This window comes from Hirundo rustica, chromosome 9, assembly GCF_015227805.2.
Source record: "Hirundo rustica isolate bHirRus1 chromosome 9, bHirRus1.pri.v3, whole genome shotgun sequence".
Classification (NCBI taxonomy): Eukaryota; Metazoa; Chordata; class Aves; order Passeriformes; family Hirundinidae; genus Hirundo; species Hirundo rustica.
Window position 1 is genome coordinate 9465709 of NC_053458.1, and position 15251 is coordinate 9480959.

At 39.0% G+C, this 15251-nt stretch overlaps 1 protein-coding gene across 3 annotated transcripts in view; it reads left to right on the forward strand.

Annotated features, from left to right (window-relative positions):
• TESK2 (testis associated actin remodelling kinase 2) overlaps positions 1 to 15251 on the forward strand; it is a 79119-nt gene that overhangs the window by 28504 nt on the left and 35364 nt on the right. For all 3 annotated transcript variants that reach the window (XM_040072639.2, XM_058421719.1, XM_040072640.2), the window contains exon 4: positions 6559 to 6607. In XM_040072639.2, coding sequence (XP_039928573.1) covers positions 6559 to 6607 — 49 coding nt within the window. The remainder of the gene's footprint in view (positions 1 to 6558; positions 6608 to 15251) is intronic.

The window sequence follows — 15251 nt, forward strand, 5'->3', positions numbered from 1 at the left end:
GTTAAGTATTCTTTACTTTTTCTTCACTTAATTTTTTGCCTTTGAAATTCTTCTACGTTACTGAGTTTTGTCACTAGCATCAAGTTCACTTCTCTATTAATTCGCCACTGGATCTCCTCCTCATGCCTTGAAGGTGTTCTCTGATTTTTACATATCTCTGAGCTGCTTCATCTCCTCTGAACTCTGGGACTACCTGCTGTTAACTTCCACTGTAAACAAGTTTTTCCTTCCTTATGCTAGCCAGTATGGACAGTAATGGTTTCTTAGGCTGAAATGTTGAGATCATATTGTACAGTGGTTAATTGAAGCAAGTGAAGGCTGTGAGTTGCTCTGCTATCAAATGGCTTGTAAAATTATGAAACTGGATAAATACTGGCTTTACAGCCTCCAAAATCTGCTCTCAAACCATTTCAATATGTGTAGGATAGAAAGTTACTGTTTTAGAAAGCGAATGTCAGATTCAGCAACGAGGCATCTACTTTAGTACACTAAAACCTTACAAGGTGGGAGTGTGGTTGTGTTTTTGAACATCCTTAATTGTTATTGAATGGGTGTTTTTGTCCGAGAGCTCCTCTGTAGTTTATATAGATAAGTGTTATGGAAAGGAGAAGTTCTTCCTCCTCATAGTGCATTTGGTAGCCCAGAATCATCATTATCTTTGGGTGATTAAAAAACCCATCCTTTTGCCAATGCTCTAAAATATATAGCAACTTTTTACAAGCTGTCAATTCCAATGTGCCCACAGTTAACTTCAAGATGTTATCGCAAAGATTTTGGTATTCTTGCTGTTGATTGCACTGATGTGACTAATAAATATTGCTGACTATTTGAAACTGCTTTTGCCTCTATGCTGTCGATATCAACTCCTTTTCAGAGTTACAGATGCCTTTTGAGGTTTTTATCCAGACTCTGGTCACTCTTGTGGAGTGTGAGTTTGTCAGTAGTTGCTGACTTCCTTCCATGCCTTAGATTGGTAGAGATTACTTAAAAGCACTTCTGTGTTTTTACCTTACTGACACTTTTGTGCATCTTGAGGAGATGGAATTGGGTGAAGTTTCTCTTGGTGAGTTTCAGTTTTACTTGATGAAGTACTGGTCTGGGTATTTAGGCTTTATTCACCATGGAGTGAAAGGCTAACTTTACATCTCCACACTCATTTCAGTGTTTCTGCACTCAAATTCTGCTCTTGGCCAGCTTTATAGATCCATCTTGATTAGAAGAGAGATGTAAGTGAAGAGCTTAGTTTTCACTTACCAAGTCCTCAGTAAGTCTGCCGTCCCCATGGTAGGATCATAAAGATTCCAGTGGTCAAATATATGTGTATATGCAAGTTTCTAATGTATTTTCCATGAAGAAAATGAGATTCTACCCTCTATTAGAGGATTTATTTTGGCAAAAAATTGGACTTCTTTTTCAGTCTGTTAAGGTTATTTTAGAATAGACTCCAGCTCTTGCAACTACATAGGCATGATGGTAAAAAATAGGGGATTTGGGAGGCTTTTTGTCTCCCTTCCTCTTGTTTCCTATTTCAGCTGGCAGATGTGATTCTAGAGACAAGAGTAGGTGTTAACTACAATGTAGTAATTTTTTGTTCAGTCACTGTCTGGTGTTTGTTATAAACTTTCTGGTTTGCTGGTTTTTCCCCAGGGTCCAGGTTGGGGACATTTTAGGGAGTGGACAGGGCAGAAGCAGACGAATGGTGTTCAAGGAGTGTTTTCTTCTGTTTCTACCATCAACCTCATCTCCTGTCTCCATCTCACTCCTGCATACAAGTTAAACATGGAGAATTAGAATGCTTTTCTACCTCTGATCTACATTTCTTCCTGCCTTGGATGTGGGATATGTTGGTTTTATCACATCTTCCCTCAGACAGATGGTGAGAGGAGGTGTGGAAAAGTGAGCTGAGGTCGGGGTTTGTACCACGTGATGTTTACTATGGCCACTTTAGTACAGGTTAGCTGATACATGGCAAGACTGTAATTACTGGGGTTAGGGAAAACAGGGGTTTGGAGATTTCTCCACTTCCTTATTAGCTTGTGTCCTATTTAAGGTGCAGCGCTGTTCAAGGGTTGGGTTAGATAAAGTACCATGGTTATGAAAGGTCTGGTGTATGCTTGTAGATGTGTTTTACTATTTTGTTACTTTTCTGAAAATGCTGATGTGCTGCTGTAGTCATGAGTTTTTACCCAAATCAAAGTAAGAAAATAGGTCTGGAAGGGACTCAAGAAATCTCCATCTTTGTGTCCTGAGCTTGGGAGCCTTCAGGCTACAGCCTGAGAGACCTGATAGAGTTTCTTTTTTTGGTAATATCTTACAGATGTGTTTTTCTCATACAAATGAAGTGGTGTGCTACCAATGATTCTACATCTCTTGTGCTGTCTCATAAATTAGTGTATCTTCAATTTTAAGATAGAATTTCAGTCTTTAATATCACTATTGTTTGCATGAAGAAGTATTTCTTTATTTGATCTGTACCTCGGGGACTTAATTTAAAACATTCTGTACACAGAAAGTCTTAGCTCATGTCTTAAGTGTTCTCATGGGAGCACTTGGAGGTATTGCTGCGTGTTTGGCTGTGAGCATGCAGGCAGATTGACTCATTGATTAAATCCACCTTCTTGTGTGTGCAGGCACACAAATAAGCACACTGTGTGCATATTCCATGAACTCCTTTCAAGGAGAATTTTATTTCAGCCTCTCTGAGACAAATCTATTACCCTGGGAACACAATACCAGGAGGTTTTTTTGTGTGTATAGTTTTATCCTTTCAAACCTTCCTTTTAGGAAAATTGCTTGTGATGGACTTTGTTACAATAGCCAGAAGGACAGATTTTGTCTTTTAACATGTTTTCTCCTGTACTGAACAGTGCTTTAACAGGAAAGAAAATTGCTTTTGCTTCTCTTTGGGTAACGTGGTTATCAAAAAGGAATATTGTAGAGATACAGTGTGCAAGGCAGCAGAAGAGAGGCTGTATGTGTTGTGTATAATATGTTACAGAAATGATAGATTAAGTGCCTTACCTCTGTCGAGAATCAAGATGCAAGTGTAGAAAACTTAAAATACATTTTTAATCTAGCATGATGCCTGAACCTTTAAGGAGGGCCTTAATGCAGACAATATTTTTATTTGCCCTCTTCCTTCTCCCACAGTCAGTGCAATGAAATAAGCATGTGTCTTCTGACCTTTTGTCTCTGTTACTGAGCTTGTACTAGAGGCTTTTGCATTGGTGTTTGGTTTGTTTCTTTTGTTTAATGTTCTCAAGGTGCTGAATTTTCTCATTGTGAGCAGTAAATTTTGGAGAGCATTGATTTCTTTTGTTGAACTGTAGCTGCCCCAGGTTTATCCACAGAACAGGAATGTGTCCCAGTGAAGTTCTTTTAACTGGAAGCATGTGTTCAGTGTCTGGATATCCACAGAGGCTGTATCATCTGGATATTAGTTTTGCTTGATAAATTAAGGCAAAGATTGCAGACTGAGGCTACAGTATTTAGTCTCCTCTTTTCTGTCTGGGATTTTCTCCCATGCCATCTGACTGAACTGAAAGTAGTTTTTGTAGCCGCTGTGAAGGACTAAGAAATATCCAGACTTCTCTTGGTTTTGTTTAGGAGGACAGGGTTTCCAGCTTGATTGTTTATAAAATGAGATTTCCAACATGTGCATAGATTGCTGACATTTGTTAGAAACTATTTGGTAGTGGATATGTGCTGCACCGTATTTAGTCGGTTGGACTCAAGTATCATCCTCTTTGCAGCTTCTAGGAAAACTTTTCCAACCAGATTTTGGAAGTGTTTCAGCTTGCTGATAAGGCCAGATACACTGTCTTGAAAATAAACTTCCTTAAATCTGCAAGTGATCTCCTGTTTTGTGGATGGTTTGCTTACTGGAGCTGCTTCCAGCTAGAAATGCTTATAGGAAGTGTAACCTTTGGCTGACAAGACATTCTGCTGGTTCACCTACAAGCACATTTTGGCTCAGGAGACAGTGTGTCTAGCCAACAGGAATAATGTCAGCTGTGCTGGACCAGCATGTCAGCTTCCTATGCACAGAACTTGGAATCTCATCTGGGGCAATCTCAGAAATTGAAACCATGTTAAATCTTGCTTGGTAATTGTATTTCTCGGTAGCAGCTGGGTGTATTATCTTTTAGTGAAAATCCTTTCCAGCAATGTTTTGTAGCAGTTCTTGGCTTAACCAAGTGGCTCATTATTGCTTGATAAAACAGCTAAAGCAGAGGTTTTCCAGGAATCTGGATTGCTAGGTCTGTTCTATCAATCTATTTTCCAGAGCCTGAAAACTGAGATTCATTCACACAAAGTTTAAATGGCTTCAGTATGTTGCTTGTAAGCTCATTAATTCTGTCTTTATCAGTGTATTTGGTCTCTCTTTTCCTGGGTAATAGTTTCTAAATATGTGGGGTTTAAAAAATGGACATAAAGATACATTTGTTTTTTTCCACGTGATCATGATATGGAGCTTTGCTTTTTGATTCTTAGTAGAAATCCTAAGCATTTGAGAATTTTTAGCTCTCACTCTTGGTAACTTGATTCAATGTGTCTTTGCTGCCTTAAGCATAAGTTCACAAAGGTAATGAATATATTTCCATTGAGACTTCCCTTGACCAAAATAGGCTGGCAGAAAACATTTAAGTTCTACCAGTCTTTAAGTGACAGTGATGTTTTTCCTATTTGGTAAAGATGAGACAAGAAATCACATTTTTCCAAAATTTTGATAAATTCTTAAATGCATTTGTATTTTGGAATTAAGTCAAATACAATGAATTCTTAATTTGTAAGTAGTGTGATAGACCTTTACAAAGGAGGAGTTGATCTGTAGATGAAAACATTATTTTTAGTTACTTAATCTCAGTTTTTGTTGAATCAAAACATTGTCATAGCAGGTTAACTTTGTGTAATTAATAGAGAAAATAATACTTTAAAAATACTTGTCTTATAGAGGAATTAATATTGGTGTGCTTTCCATTTTTGCTTGTGAATAAAGCCATTAACACCATGCGTGATAGCTCTGGATACTTTCAGAATGCACTAAGAAATAGATTTCTGCTCTATAGAAGTCTTGGTTTCTTCATTTCAGGAAGCTTAATCTGTCAGTTCCTTTACAAATTTGTTTATATGTCCATTGCTGTATGAAATAAAACTCAGAAGGAGCAATGTTTTGAGTAGATGGTATAGCTAAAAGAAGCTTCTTCCCTTTCGCCTGAGGACTTGATCATGCCCTATGATTCCACATTAAACAAGAGGAATCAGATTTTCAGTGTCTCTCAAATAAAAATCCCCATATTCAGGGAATGTTGTTTGAGTGTTTGAGGTGAGAGCAGGCAGTAGAAATTCTAATACAAGTCTTGCTGCTTCTTTGGTTATAAAAACAGATTTCCACAGCTCAGCTTATGCAAAGGACTTTACCTATATTATTTTTCCTTGGCTGCTTGTAATTTACCAGTCAGCTGTTAGACAAGAGAACAGTGAGGATCATTCATTTCTTCAAAAGCAGCTTAGCTGAACTAGCACTGCATGTCTTGCATCATTTTGTTTTTAAATTCGGAAGTGTTTCAGGATATAAAAGGTCTTTTTACTTTGAGTTGTTGTCCACAAGATTCCATCACATTTAATGAGATCGTACATGTCTACCTCTTACTTGCAAAATGGAAATTTCTGAACATTATGGAAGTGTCAGACAATTTGCTTCTGCTTGCTGAGACTCAAATCTAAATGCTAAATCTGAGAATTAGTTAATCTATAAAGAATGAACACTTGAACTATGCAGGGAGGGCTCTAAAGTGTTTAAAATTTCAGCTTTACTGAACTTTCTCATGGGAGATGTTTACTAGTAGTATTAATTTGCATTTTGTCACTTTTAAGTTCAGCTTGTAAGGTGGTAAAAATGAGCTTTCAGTTGTTTGTGGCACATCCTGTTGCTTTCCAGACAAACTGAGAGTGGCAATCATTACTATTAACAGCAGGAGTCTGAAAATTGTGCAGTGTAGGCAACGCTTGTGGAATGTGCGTGTAAGGGATACTATTGAAACTTGCTTCTATCCAAGTGTTGGAAAGAGGAGTTTGGGGAGGGGAAGTATAAATTACATGTGCCCTCATATTCCTGATTGGTTAAGAATGGGATAGGAAGAAACATCTTTATGCTTAAACAGCAAAATACAAAGGGAAGTAATTTTCTGTTTACGCAGGCCAACAGTGGATTACTTGGCTTAAACTTCCTTAAAATAGGACTCTGAGACTTCTTTTCTGCATAAATCATATGCTGGCCTTTGCTTATAGTCAAATTAGTAACTTTCCATTTTGAGGTTGAGCTGTCTCCTGTGCTCTCTTGGAATTGCTAATTCAAATTATACTGTAGTGTAGATATATGGTTTTGTTTTGTGCTGAGGTGTTTGAATAATCAGTGGTGAGGTATGCAGTGTCTGTGAGGCTGATTTTTTTTCTCTTACCTCCTTTTTTGCTGTATCCTATATTAGTTTCTTTAAAGAACAAAAAAAAGAGGGGGGAAAAAAGCCCAAACCACTTTTCTTTTCTTGTTTCTTGTAGGTTTATGGGTGTCTGTGTGCATAAAGGACAGCTGCACGCTCTTACTGAGGTAAGACTATTTCATAATATACACACTGAATGTGAAGTACTCAGTTCTCTGGACAGATTCTGCAATTGCCATTCACCTTGAGTGAAGTTTCTTTTATGGTGACTGGTGAGTTAATCACTCACTATTTGCCATATTCAGGGATGACTGCAGAATCAGTCCTCACAACTCCACTCACAGCCCTTGTATGTCTTTTCTCCTCAGAAGCACTGATTGGGGTGGAAAAAAAAAAAATCACAGTAAGAACATAAAACTTCACTGATAATGTTCTAAGTGAGAGATATGCATTAGCATTGAGCTGCCCCTAAATATTGTTTGTTTTAGTGACATTGCATTCTATTTAAGTCTTATTTATACTCCAGTTGTGTATTTTGCAAGTGAATGAATAACATTTCAGCTGGGTCATGTTATTGTATTTAGTCCCTACCCCTTTCATATTGCAGCTTAATCTGGGTCCCATAAAAAGGAATTATTCCATTTCCCACGTACCCTGGCCAAGATCTAGGTATCAAATATGAAGCTGAAGTTTCCATTCATATGAGTTCCCACCCAGCTTTATTGGGTTGGTTGGTTAATCCCCCTGTAAACTGCTCAGGAAAAACAAGAGAGTATTCTCTTGTTAGGAATAGTGGTGCCTGTTTTGAGTCAAAATCAATAAAATGCTTTGCCTGTTGTATTAGTTTGAGTACAGACCGAAAGAAACTCGTGGTTTGTAAAGTTAATGTTTCTTATTTACTTCTGTTTTGTAGGAACTGCTCAATTAAAAGATTAACCCTTTCCCACCCTCCCAAAGACAAGTCTGTTATTAATTAGCAATTTAAGCATGTTCCTGGTATGGTGTGCTTGCCAAGAACTGCTGTAAAATGAGAAGACTGGGGAGCTGTATGCCAATTATGTGTCACCATCACTTTCTGTAACTTACAGATGCAGCTCTGAGGCAAAGATGCACACATGTGGGCAGTGAATTTCTTCACCTTCTGGGGTGACAATGTTGCAGTTCTCATTCTAGCTGCTATTGGAGTGGTGCACTCTGATTCAGTGTCTGTATTTCTAGTGGAGCAAAGGTAAAGACACTTCCAGAAATTTCAAGATACATCATGTGTGTGAGCTTTTTGCCATGAGAGGGACAGTTTATTTGATTTATTCTTTCTGGTTTTGTTGTTTTTTTTTTTTTTTTTTTCCCTGTCCCTGTGCTCAGTAGAGGAAACATTTCTAAGATGGCTGATCAAGTTATTCGGGCAGGCTTTGCTAACATTGTTGTTGATTTCTTTTGGATATCTGGTCAGTAAACACAGGGAAGTTTTGGGCCATTCTACTCACTAAACATTATCATAGAAGAGGTGGACCTTTGTAATGCTTTATCATATGAAAACTTGGAAGATTTTGCTCAGTGTGGGGTTTTTGTTTAGTTGTCTTTTTTCTCTTCCTTCACAGCAGTTGCTTACCATTTAAATAACCCTCCCCACCCAAAAAGCCAAGAAAATGAAAACAGCACAGATGCTTCCTCATAGTGAGCTAACTTTGTAGCTGCTGCTTTGTTCAGCTATTTTTGAGTTCTTGGCAAGCAAATAAATCTAAGAAAGACTTCAAAGAATAACTTTTTATAGTTATAATTCAGCATAACAGAAGAGATTCCTGAAGCATCTTGAGACCAAAAAGGAAAAGTTTTAGACTGAAGAAGTTTGCTGCAACATCTTGAGAAACAGAATAGCTCTAGTGACATATTTTAAAAGTATAATTAGTGATTACTGCTTTTCTTCTGTGGACAAAGGTGAACATTTAATGCCTTCAGCAGGAAAATCCAGGACAGAAATTGATGTTGTAGGGAATCCACACATAATTTTGCCCTGTAACATCGCTATGCTTTGATTTTAGAGAGCTTTTAAAATTTAAAAACTGTATATGTTCCAAGTGCTAGAATTGTCTTTTCTGGCCAACAGCAGAATTTTTCATCTTCAAGTGTGTGTAGAGTAATAGTTGAATTCTGAAGACTTCTGGAGGTTGGGGAAGGTGGCTGAGATGATGAGCTGAAGGAGTCATTAGTAAGACAGACAGGATGAATCACCAGCTCAAATATAGCCCAGGAGGATAAACAAATTAGCCACTGTCTCATGGCTTTTTTCAGCTTGTGGTCCACAAAGGTGGTCTCCTTGCTTCCAGTGCTCAGCATAATTGACACCAGCCAGGCACTACAAGCGCTCAGAACTTCTGCCAGGGTTTCACTTCTTGGAGATGAAACTGTTGATTCAGAGGCCCATTGGTCAATAGGGGTCTGAGTCACTGCAGGGAGAATCCTCTCACGCTTGCCTGCGCTGGACCTGTTCTGTAAGGAGTTTAATTATCCCCTCTTGTGTTTTGAGAGTGCAGTTGATGATATGCCTATGTAAGTGGGATACAGCATCACTTAGAGCTTATGTCTGAGGGCAGCATGATGGGAAATCATGTTTATTTTATATATGTATATGTTTCCATAACAGGAGAAGTTGAGAACTTGTGCCAGATGTTTGGTGACTGGATTTAGACAACTTGTGCTATTAACAGGCAGGGCAACCTCAGATGGTATTAGGAGAGCCTTGAGGATTTTGTGAGCCTGTTAAGGGGCTACATTAGGAATATGCAGCACTTTGCTATTGGAAGGCAGAGTTTGAAGCATTCCAGATTTCTTCCATATTTACAGACACAGGAGTGGATCGTGCAGAGCAGGTTTTTTGCTTGAGGAAGGTGTTGATCCTATGTATGCCTTGGGATTTTCCCTTTTGGCAGCATTTTGTGTTGATTTAATTTTCCTCTCTCAAGTGGCTTTTGTTTTTAAAACTCTTGAGCAAGAGGTAGTTTCTGTTTGTTTTGGTTTGGTTTTTTTTTTTCAAAATAAGAAGGGAACTGTTTAATTATAGACTGCACTAGGACTTTGGCCTTGTTCTGAATCCAGCCTTATCAGTGTTGATAATCCAATACTTTTTTTTAAGTTCTCAAGCCAGAAGCTATGGCATATGCCTCTTCTGAAGTAATTCAATATCCTTAGATTGACAGAACAGTTTAGGCTGCCAAGGACCTCTATTCCTTGCAAGCAGTAAGTTAAGAAACATTTAAGGAAAGCGAATGCTTTAATAGGTGTATCACCCAGATGAGCTGGTAGACATTAGACTGCCTCACTAATGTTAGGCTCATGAGCACAGATTTGCCATGCTTTTTTCTAAAACCAGAAACTGGGTGTTCCTTTCTCAGCATTCAGCTCTAATCCGAAGCTGCTGGTTTGTTCCTTTAGCTACAGGAATCTGCAGTGCTTCCTGCTGTACTCGCATGCCTCTCCAAACTAATTTCAGCCTTTCCCTCAGGCCTCTCTGTATTTTGCAGCTACTTTCCTAATCTGACAGCTCTCTTCACTTCCATTTTCTGGCCGCAGCAGCTTTGTAAGTCTTGGAGAAATTGCATAGTAGTAGAGTCTCTGGTGTCAGAGGCCTGGCGAGCAGACAGTGTGTGTTCAGGGGCTGTGGAGCCTGAGCCAGTGGGGAGCAGCCATGGGGAATAGCAATTGTGTGGGATTTTATCCCATGCACATCTACCATAGAATGGCTGCATGAGCAAACATCCATTTTAGATGGGAGGCAAACAAATTTATTTGTGTGTTGTAGGTTTTATAGGCCTGTGGTATTATACTGAAGCAGATAACGTAGCAGCATAAAGTCTAGCATATAAAAGCACTTAATACCTTCTTGCAGATCTTGAATTGTTTGTTGAACTCAGTTAAGCAGGTTTATCTGAATTTCTAAGAGACAGGTCAGGCTGAAATCTTGTTATAATTAGATGTATATTTATATTTGCGCAGAATGAGTCATACAGGTTAATAATTCCTTCTTGAAGGAAGTGAAAGCCTTGGCAGTTGTGTATATAGAAGATGAAGAATGGAAAGTTATTGTGCATTGATTGGGATATCTTTAAATTGCAGTGCTTTGGGGACAATAGTTGATTGTTGCAGCAGAAGTTTTATGGCAGTTAATTCATACTGGATGATAGTAAAAGTGTGTGCAAATGCATTGCTGCCACAATCTGATTGCTCAGTGTGGGACCTGACATGCATTGGAACTTTCTCAGGCAGAGAGCAGGGCTGTTGCAGTGTGATAGGAGCGCGTGGTAGGTGATGGAGGGGTAGGACAGTATTATTTCAGGCAGCAGCTGTGTGAGCTGGGAGCTGCTTGACATGCTCTCCTGAAGTATTGCAGATTTGGTCCTTGCTGGTGAACTGCAGAGTCAGACTCCTGGAACACCTGATCCCACACCAGCTACTGGGAGCGGAATCAGAGGCACTGAGCGTTCCAGCCGTGGTTTTCAGACGCTGTTACGTATGGCAAGTGCTAAAGCTCATCGTAATGAAAATGCCATTGTCCTTTAAAAAGAGAGGGTTTTTTTCAGTAAGTACTTTGGTGATAACTGAAAACTTCCCTTCTCTGCTTTCCCTCCCAACAATAATAATTTAAGTAAACAATAAATGTAATTAGTGGAGTTTCAGGCTTTTGGAGACCTTCCTTCTTTAGCATTTTTACTTTTTTACTTTTCGATTAGAAAGAAAAAAATATTAAAAGCTTAAAAAATCTCAGAATTGTTTCAATTGTGCTGAGTTGCCCTTTTATAAGGAATAGAAAGGAAATTCTTGAAGTGAGAAGGTTCTTCTGATGTACAGCTTTCACAAGCAGAATAAATCATTAAAAGTATTTCATTCTTCTTTTTTTTTCCTCCCCTCAGTTCTTGGTTATCTTTCTGTGGAGAGCCTTTGACCTTAGAATGGAGGAAACCAGACAGACCTCACTTAGGTCTCCTCTTCTGAATCTTTATGCTACAGCTAAAATTGTAGTCACACATTGTCTTCCATATGGCAATTGCACACTTGTGAGAGTTCTAAAAAGCCCTGAAATGCCATTCTTTCCCTGCTGCTTCCTTTCCTCATCTCCTGTAAGAAAGACTCTCTAATCCCTACTGTTGTTCCACCAGTGTGATTCATATTGTTTGAATAACTTTAGTTTTACTTATGTAGCACTGCAAATATTTAACTCGGCTTTGGTGCTGACAGTAGGCTGCCAACTCTGGAGAACTTGGTTCTCTGGTGCCTTTGGAACTGCAGTTCCCATTAGCAGTCATTCTGCAAATATTTTATGCAGCAAATGAATTGTTCCTGCTTTAGGTATTACGTGTTTCCCAGCTGACATTTGGGTCCTGGATGAGTTGGCTCCGGTGGTTGTTTCTCAAAAGTAGAGAACAGCTGTGGTGTGAAGTTTGTGAGCCTGCGCTTGGAGACAACTGAAGAGAAAATTACAGTTGTGCTGAAGGTGGTATCAAGTAGAAAATAAAAAGAAATCAAAGGACCCTCATTTTCACCCTGTTAGAAAATATTACTTGTTTCCTGGATACTGCTGTCCAATTTTTGGGAAAAAACCCCAACAATTCTGAGATTTATTAGGGAAGTCCTGGAATTCAGGTAAGATGGGTACTACCTAATGTGTTCAGTGAAGCCATACTGAGTAGAGCCTCCCAGATCAGTTTGTATTCCTTCATATCGTGTACGTACCTAATGCTTGTGCATTACCTCCCCTTGCTCATTGAAATCTTTCTTAGACACTTTATATAATCCTTCTGACTGAAGTACTGAAAAAAGAAAACTCAAAAGGAAGAGAAAAAAAGCAGAGGGATGGTAAAACTCTGAAGGTATTTTTGTCCTTTATTTCTCCTCAGATTTGGGACCTAATTCTGCTCCAATTTGGTATCATTTGCATACATAAAGCATCTTCCTTGAATGTAATAAGGTCTTGGGCAGTATGTAAGGTTCATTGTTTTATGGTTTTGTGGCACTGGTCACTGCTTTGACTTTCTGGAGGAACAACATGAGCAACGGTGCAAGCTTTTTCTGTTTTTTGGATGTTCCTGTTAACAGCTCAGAAGATACAGAATATACCTGTTAATTCTAAATGTCTTTGCTTTAGGGGAATGAGTCCTGATACAGAATAGTGTAAAGAGGGCATTCACTTTGGAGTAACTTAAAAAAAAAGATTATCATGCAATGATGACAAATGATGTTTCAGATGACTTCCAACAACTGACAGCCAGAATTTTTAAATGGATGCAAGAGAAGGACTGTGGTTTGAACTTTATAAGAACTCTAAGTATGTGTAAAATTCTGCAGATTAAATTTATCCTTGTGATCTCTCAGCCAATGAATAACATGACCCGTGGATTAATGCTGTGATAAACCTCTACTTGCAGGCTCTATCCTTTTCGACTGTGGTTCAGATACTTTTTGTAGCATTAATTGGAGCTACAGCTTCACTTTTTCAATGAAGAGTTCTTTCAGTGGTGCTGTACTAGTACTGGAAGGTAACACACAGAGGCAATCTGGCCCTCCACAGATGCAAAACCCAAGCACTGGAAGAGTAAGTTTAGCCCTCTTGAAAGTATGTCAGAGGTATTGAGTCCTCTGCTAAACTGTGGTTACTTTGTACCTTTCCAGGAATAGACTTGAGTTTTAGACCTGGATATATTTGGTTCCAGGAATATATGCTCTGGTGACAAGAATGGTTGTGTGCTATAAAACTACAAGTGTCTATTGCTATTATTTGCTTGTCTTTTTTGCTGGTTTTGTTGCAAGACTGGAAGTCCAGCCAGCACATATCCATGTTATTTCCTCTGTTAATTTGGTTGTTTGGATTGTTTAGCTTTTCCCTTACAGGAGTCATTAAGAGTTAGACCTTGCATGTACTTGCCTCAGGGTCAACAGAAAACCATTCACTCAGAGCCCAGGGATTTGACCTCTAGAGAAGAGTGATGGTAACCTTGTCTGATGCAGCAGTAGTTGCACTCTCCATTAATGACTGTGAGGACGTGAGAAGAGCAAGGTCATGGCAGCAGAAGCTGGGTTTAAAAGAGACTGGGGAAACAGCTCAGGTGTTAGGAAGACTAGGCTAGTCTGTAATGTAAAAGGTGAGAAATCATTCCATTGGCACTATTTTTTCCAGCACTAAATTAGAATGAATGGATCACGACATGTCTCTTAGGGCTGTTTGCTGTCTGTATAGTGCTTTTTTCACAGAATCACAGAATGGTTGAGGCTGGAAGGGACCTCTGGAGGTCACCTGATCCAACCTCCCTGCTCAAGCAGGGCCACCCAGGGCCAGCTGGGGCTGGTTGCCAAGGACCTGGTCACAGAATCACAGAATGGTTTGTGTTGAAAGGCACCTTTAAAGATCATCTTGTTCAAACTCCCCTGCCATGCACACAGACACCTTCCAATAAATCAGGTTGCTCCCAGTCCCATCCAGCCTGGTCTTAAACAGGGATGGGGCATCCACAGCTTCTCTGAGCAACCTGTGCCAGTGTCTCACCACCCTCACAGCAAAGAATTTCTTCCTAAGATCTAAATCTAAACATACTCTCAGTTTAAAAACATTCCTCCTTAGCCTTTTCAAAGATCTCTCTCCATCTTTTGTGGAGGCTCCCTTCAGGTACTGGAAGGCTGCAGTTAGGTCACCCTGAAGCCTTGTCTTCTCCAGCCTGAACAATCCAAATTCTCTCAGCCTTTCCTCATAGGAGAAGTGCTCCATCCTTCTAATTATCTTGGTGGCCCTTTATGTTTCTGCTCTTGAGAAAAATCACTTTTCTCACCACAGAAAAATTGTTGCAAGCTAGTAGGTGCTTTGAAATATCTTGTTAATTTTATCGTATTTTATTAATATAAAAAAGCTGTGGTGAATAGAGCTAAGGTAAACCTACAAGATGCAAAAAGCTGTTACTGTATGCCTGCTTACTGGCACATCTGAATGCTGACTTAATCTTTTGGGGTTAAAAAACCCAACCAACTAAACTTGTACAGAAAGACAAGCCTATTGCCTGTGCTTTCATTGCACATTAACTCCAGGACTCAGTTAGGAAGAACTCAGTTTTATCACTTTTGTTGTTGTATGCAGCAGCTGCCTGCTGAAAGGAGAAAGGCATAGGCAATAGAGGACTTTCCTTACAGCTGAAAAATTAGGAAGCTTCTGTTTATGTTCCAAGATTAGTGTGCTTTTAAGATGACAAATGACGTAGCAATAGATGCTAGCAAAGTCTCTAGCAATATGTTTTTGAAATTATAAAAATCCTGACTCTTTAAAGTGAAAAGCTTTGAGATGTGCTTTGTATTTCTTATAACAAAGTGTAATTTTTAGCTTTTGCTGAAATTAGTGTGAAAAAAAAGAGGTATCTATAATGTAAGTATTAAGTACATGGATGTGTGCATGTATCTGACAAGTTATTTATTTGGTACTACATATAGACCTTGGACTTACTTGTTTCCATGTCACTTGCAAAATGATTTCTACTACATCTTTGATAATTTTGAAATGCAGTTATAATTCTTTGTATAAGCTTGGTTTGGTGCCAACACTTCCCTTCATCTCTTGATTGTTCATAATAGAATCTTAAAAATACTTGCCAGCACTTGAGCCATATTTGGTCTTATTTTTGCACTCTTCACAGCATATGGACTGTCAGTTTCAGTTTTGCTGGAGCAGTTCACTTAAATTCTCAGTTTAATTTATAAAAATGGCTGAATGCACTCTCAGCAAACATAGTTTGTGGCTTGACAGCCAGCTCTACCTCATCCTTTCTCTCTGCTGTGCAAGGC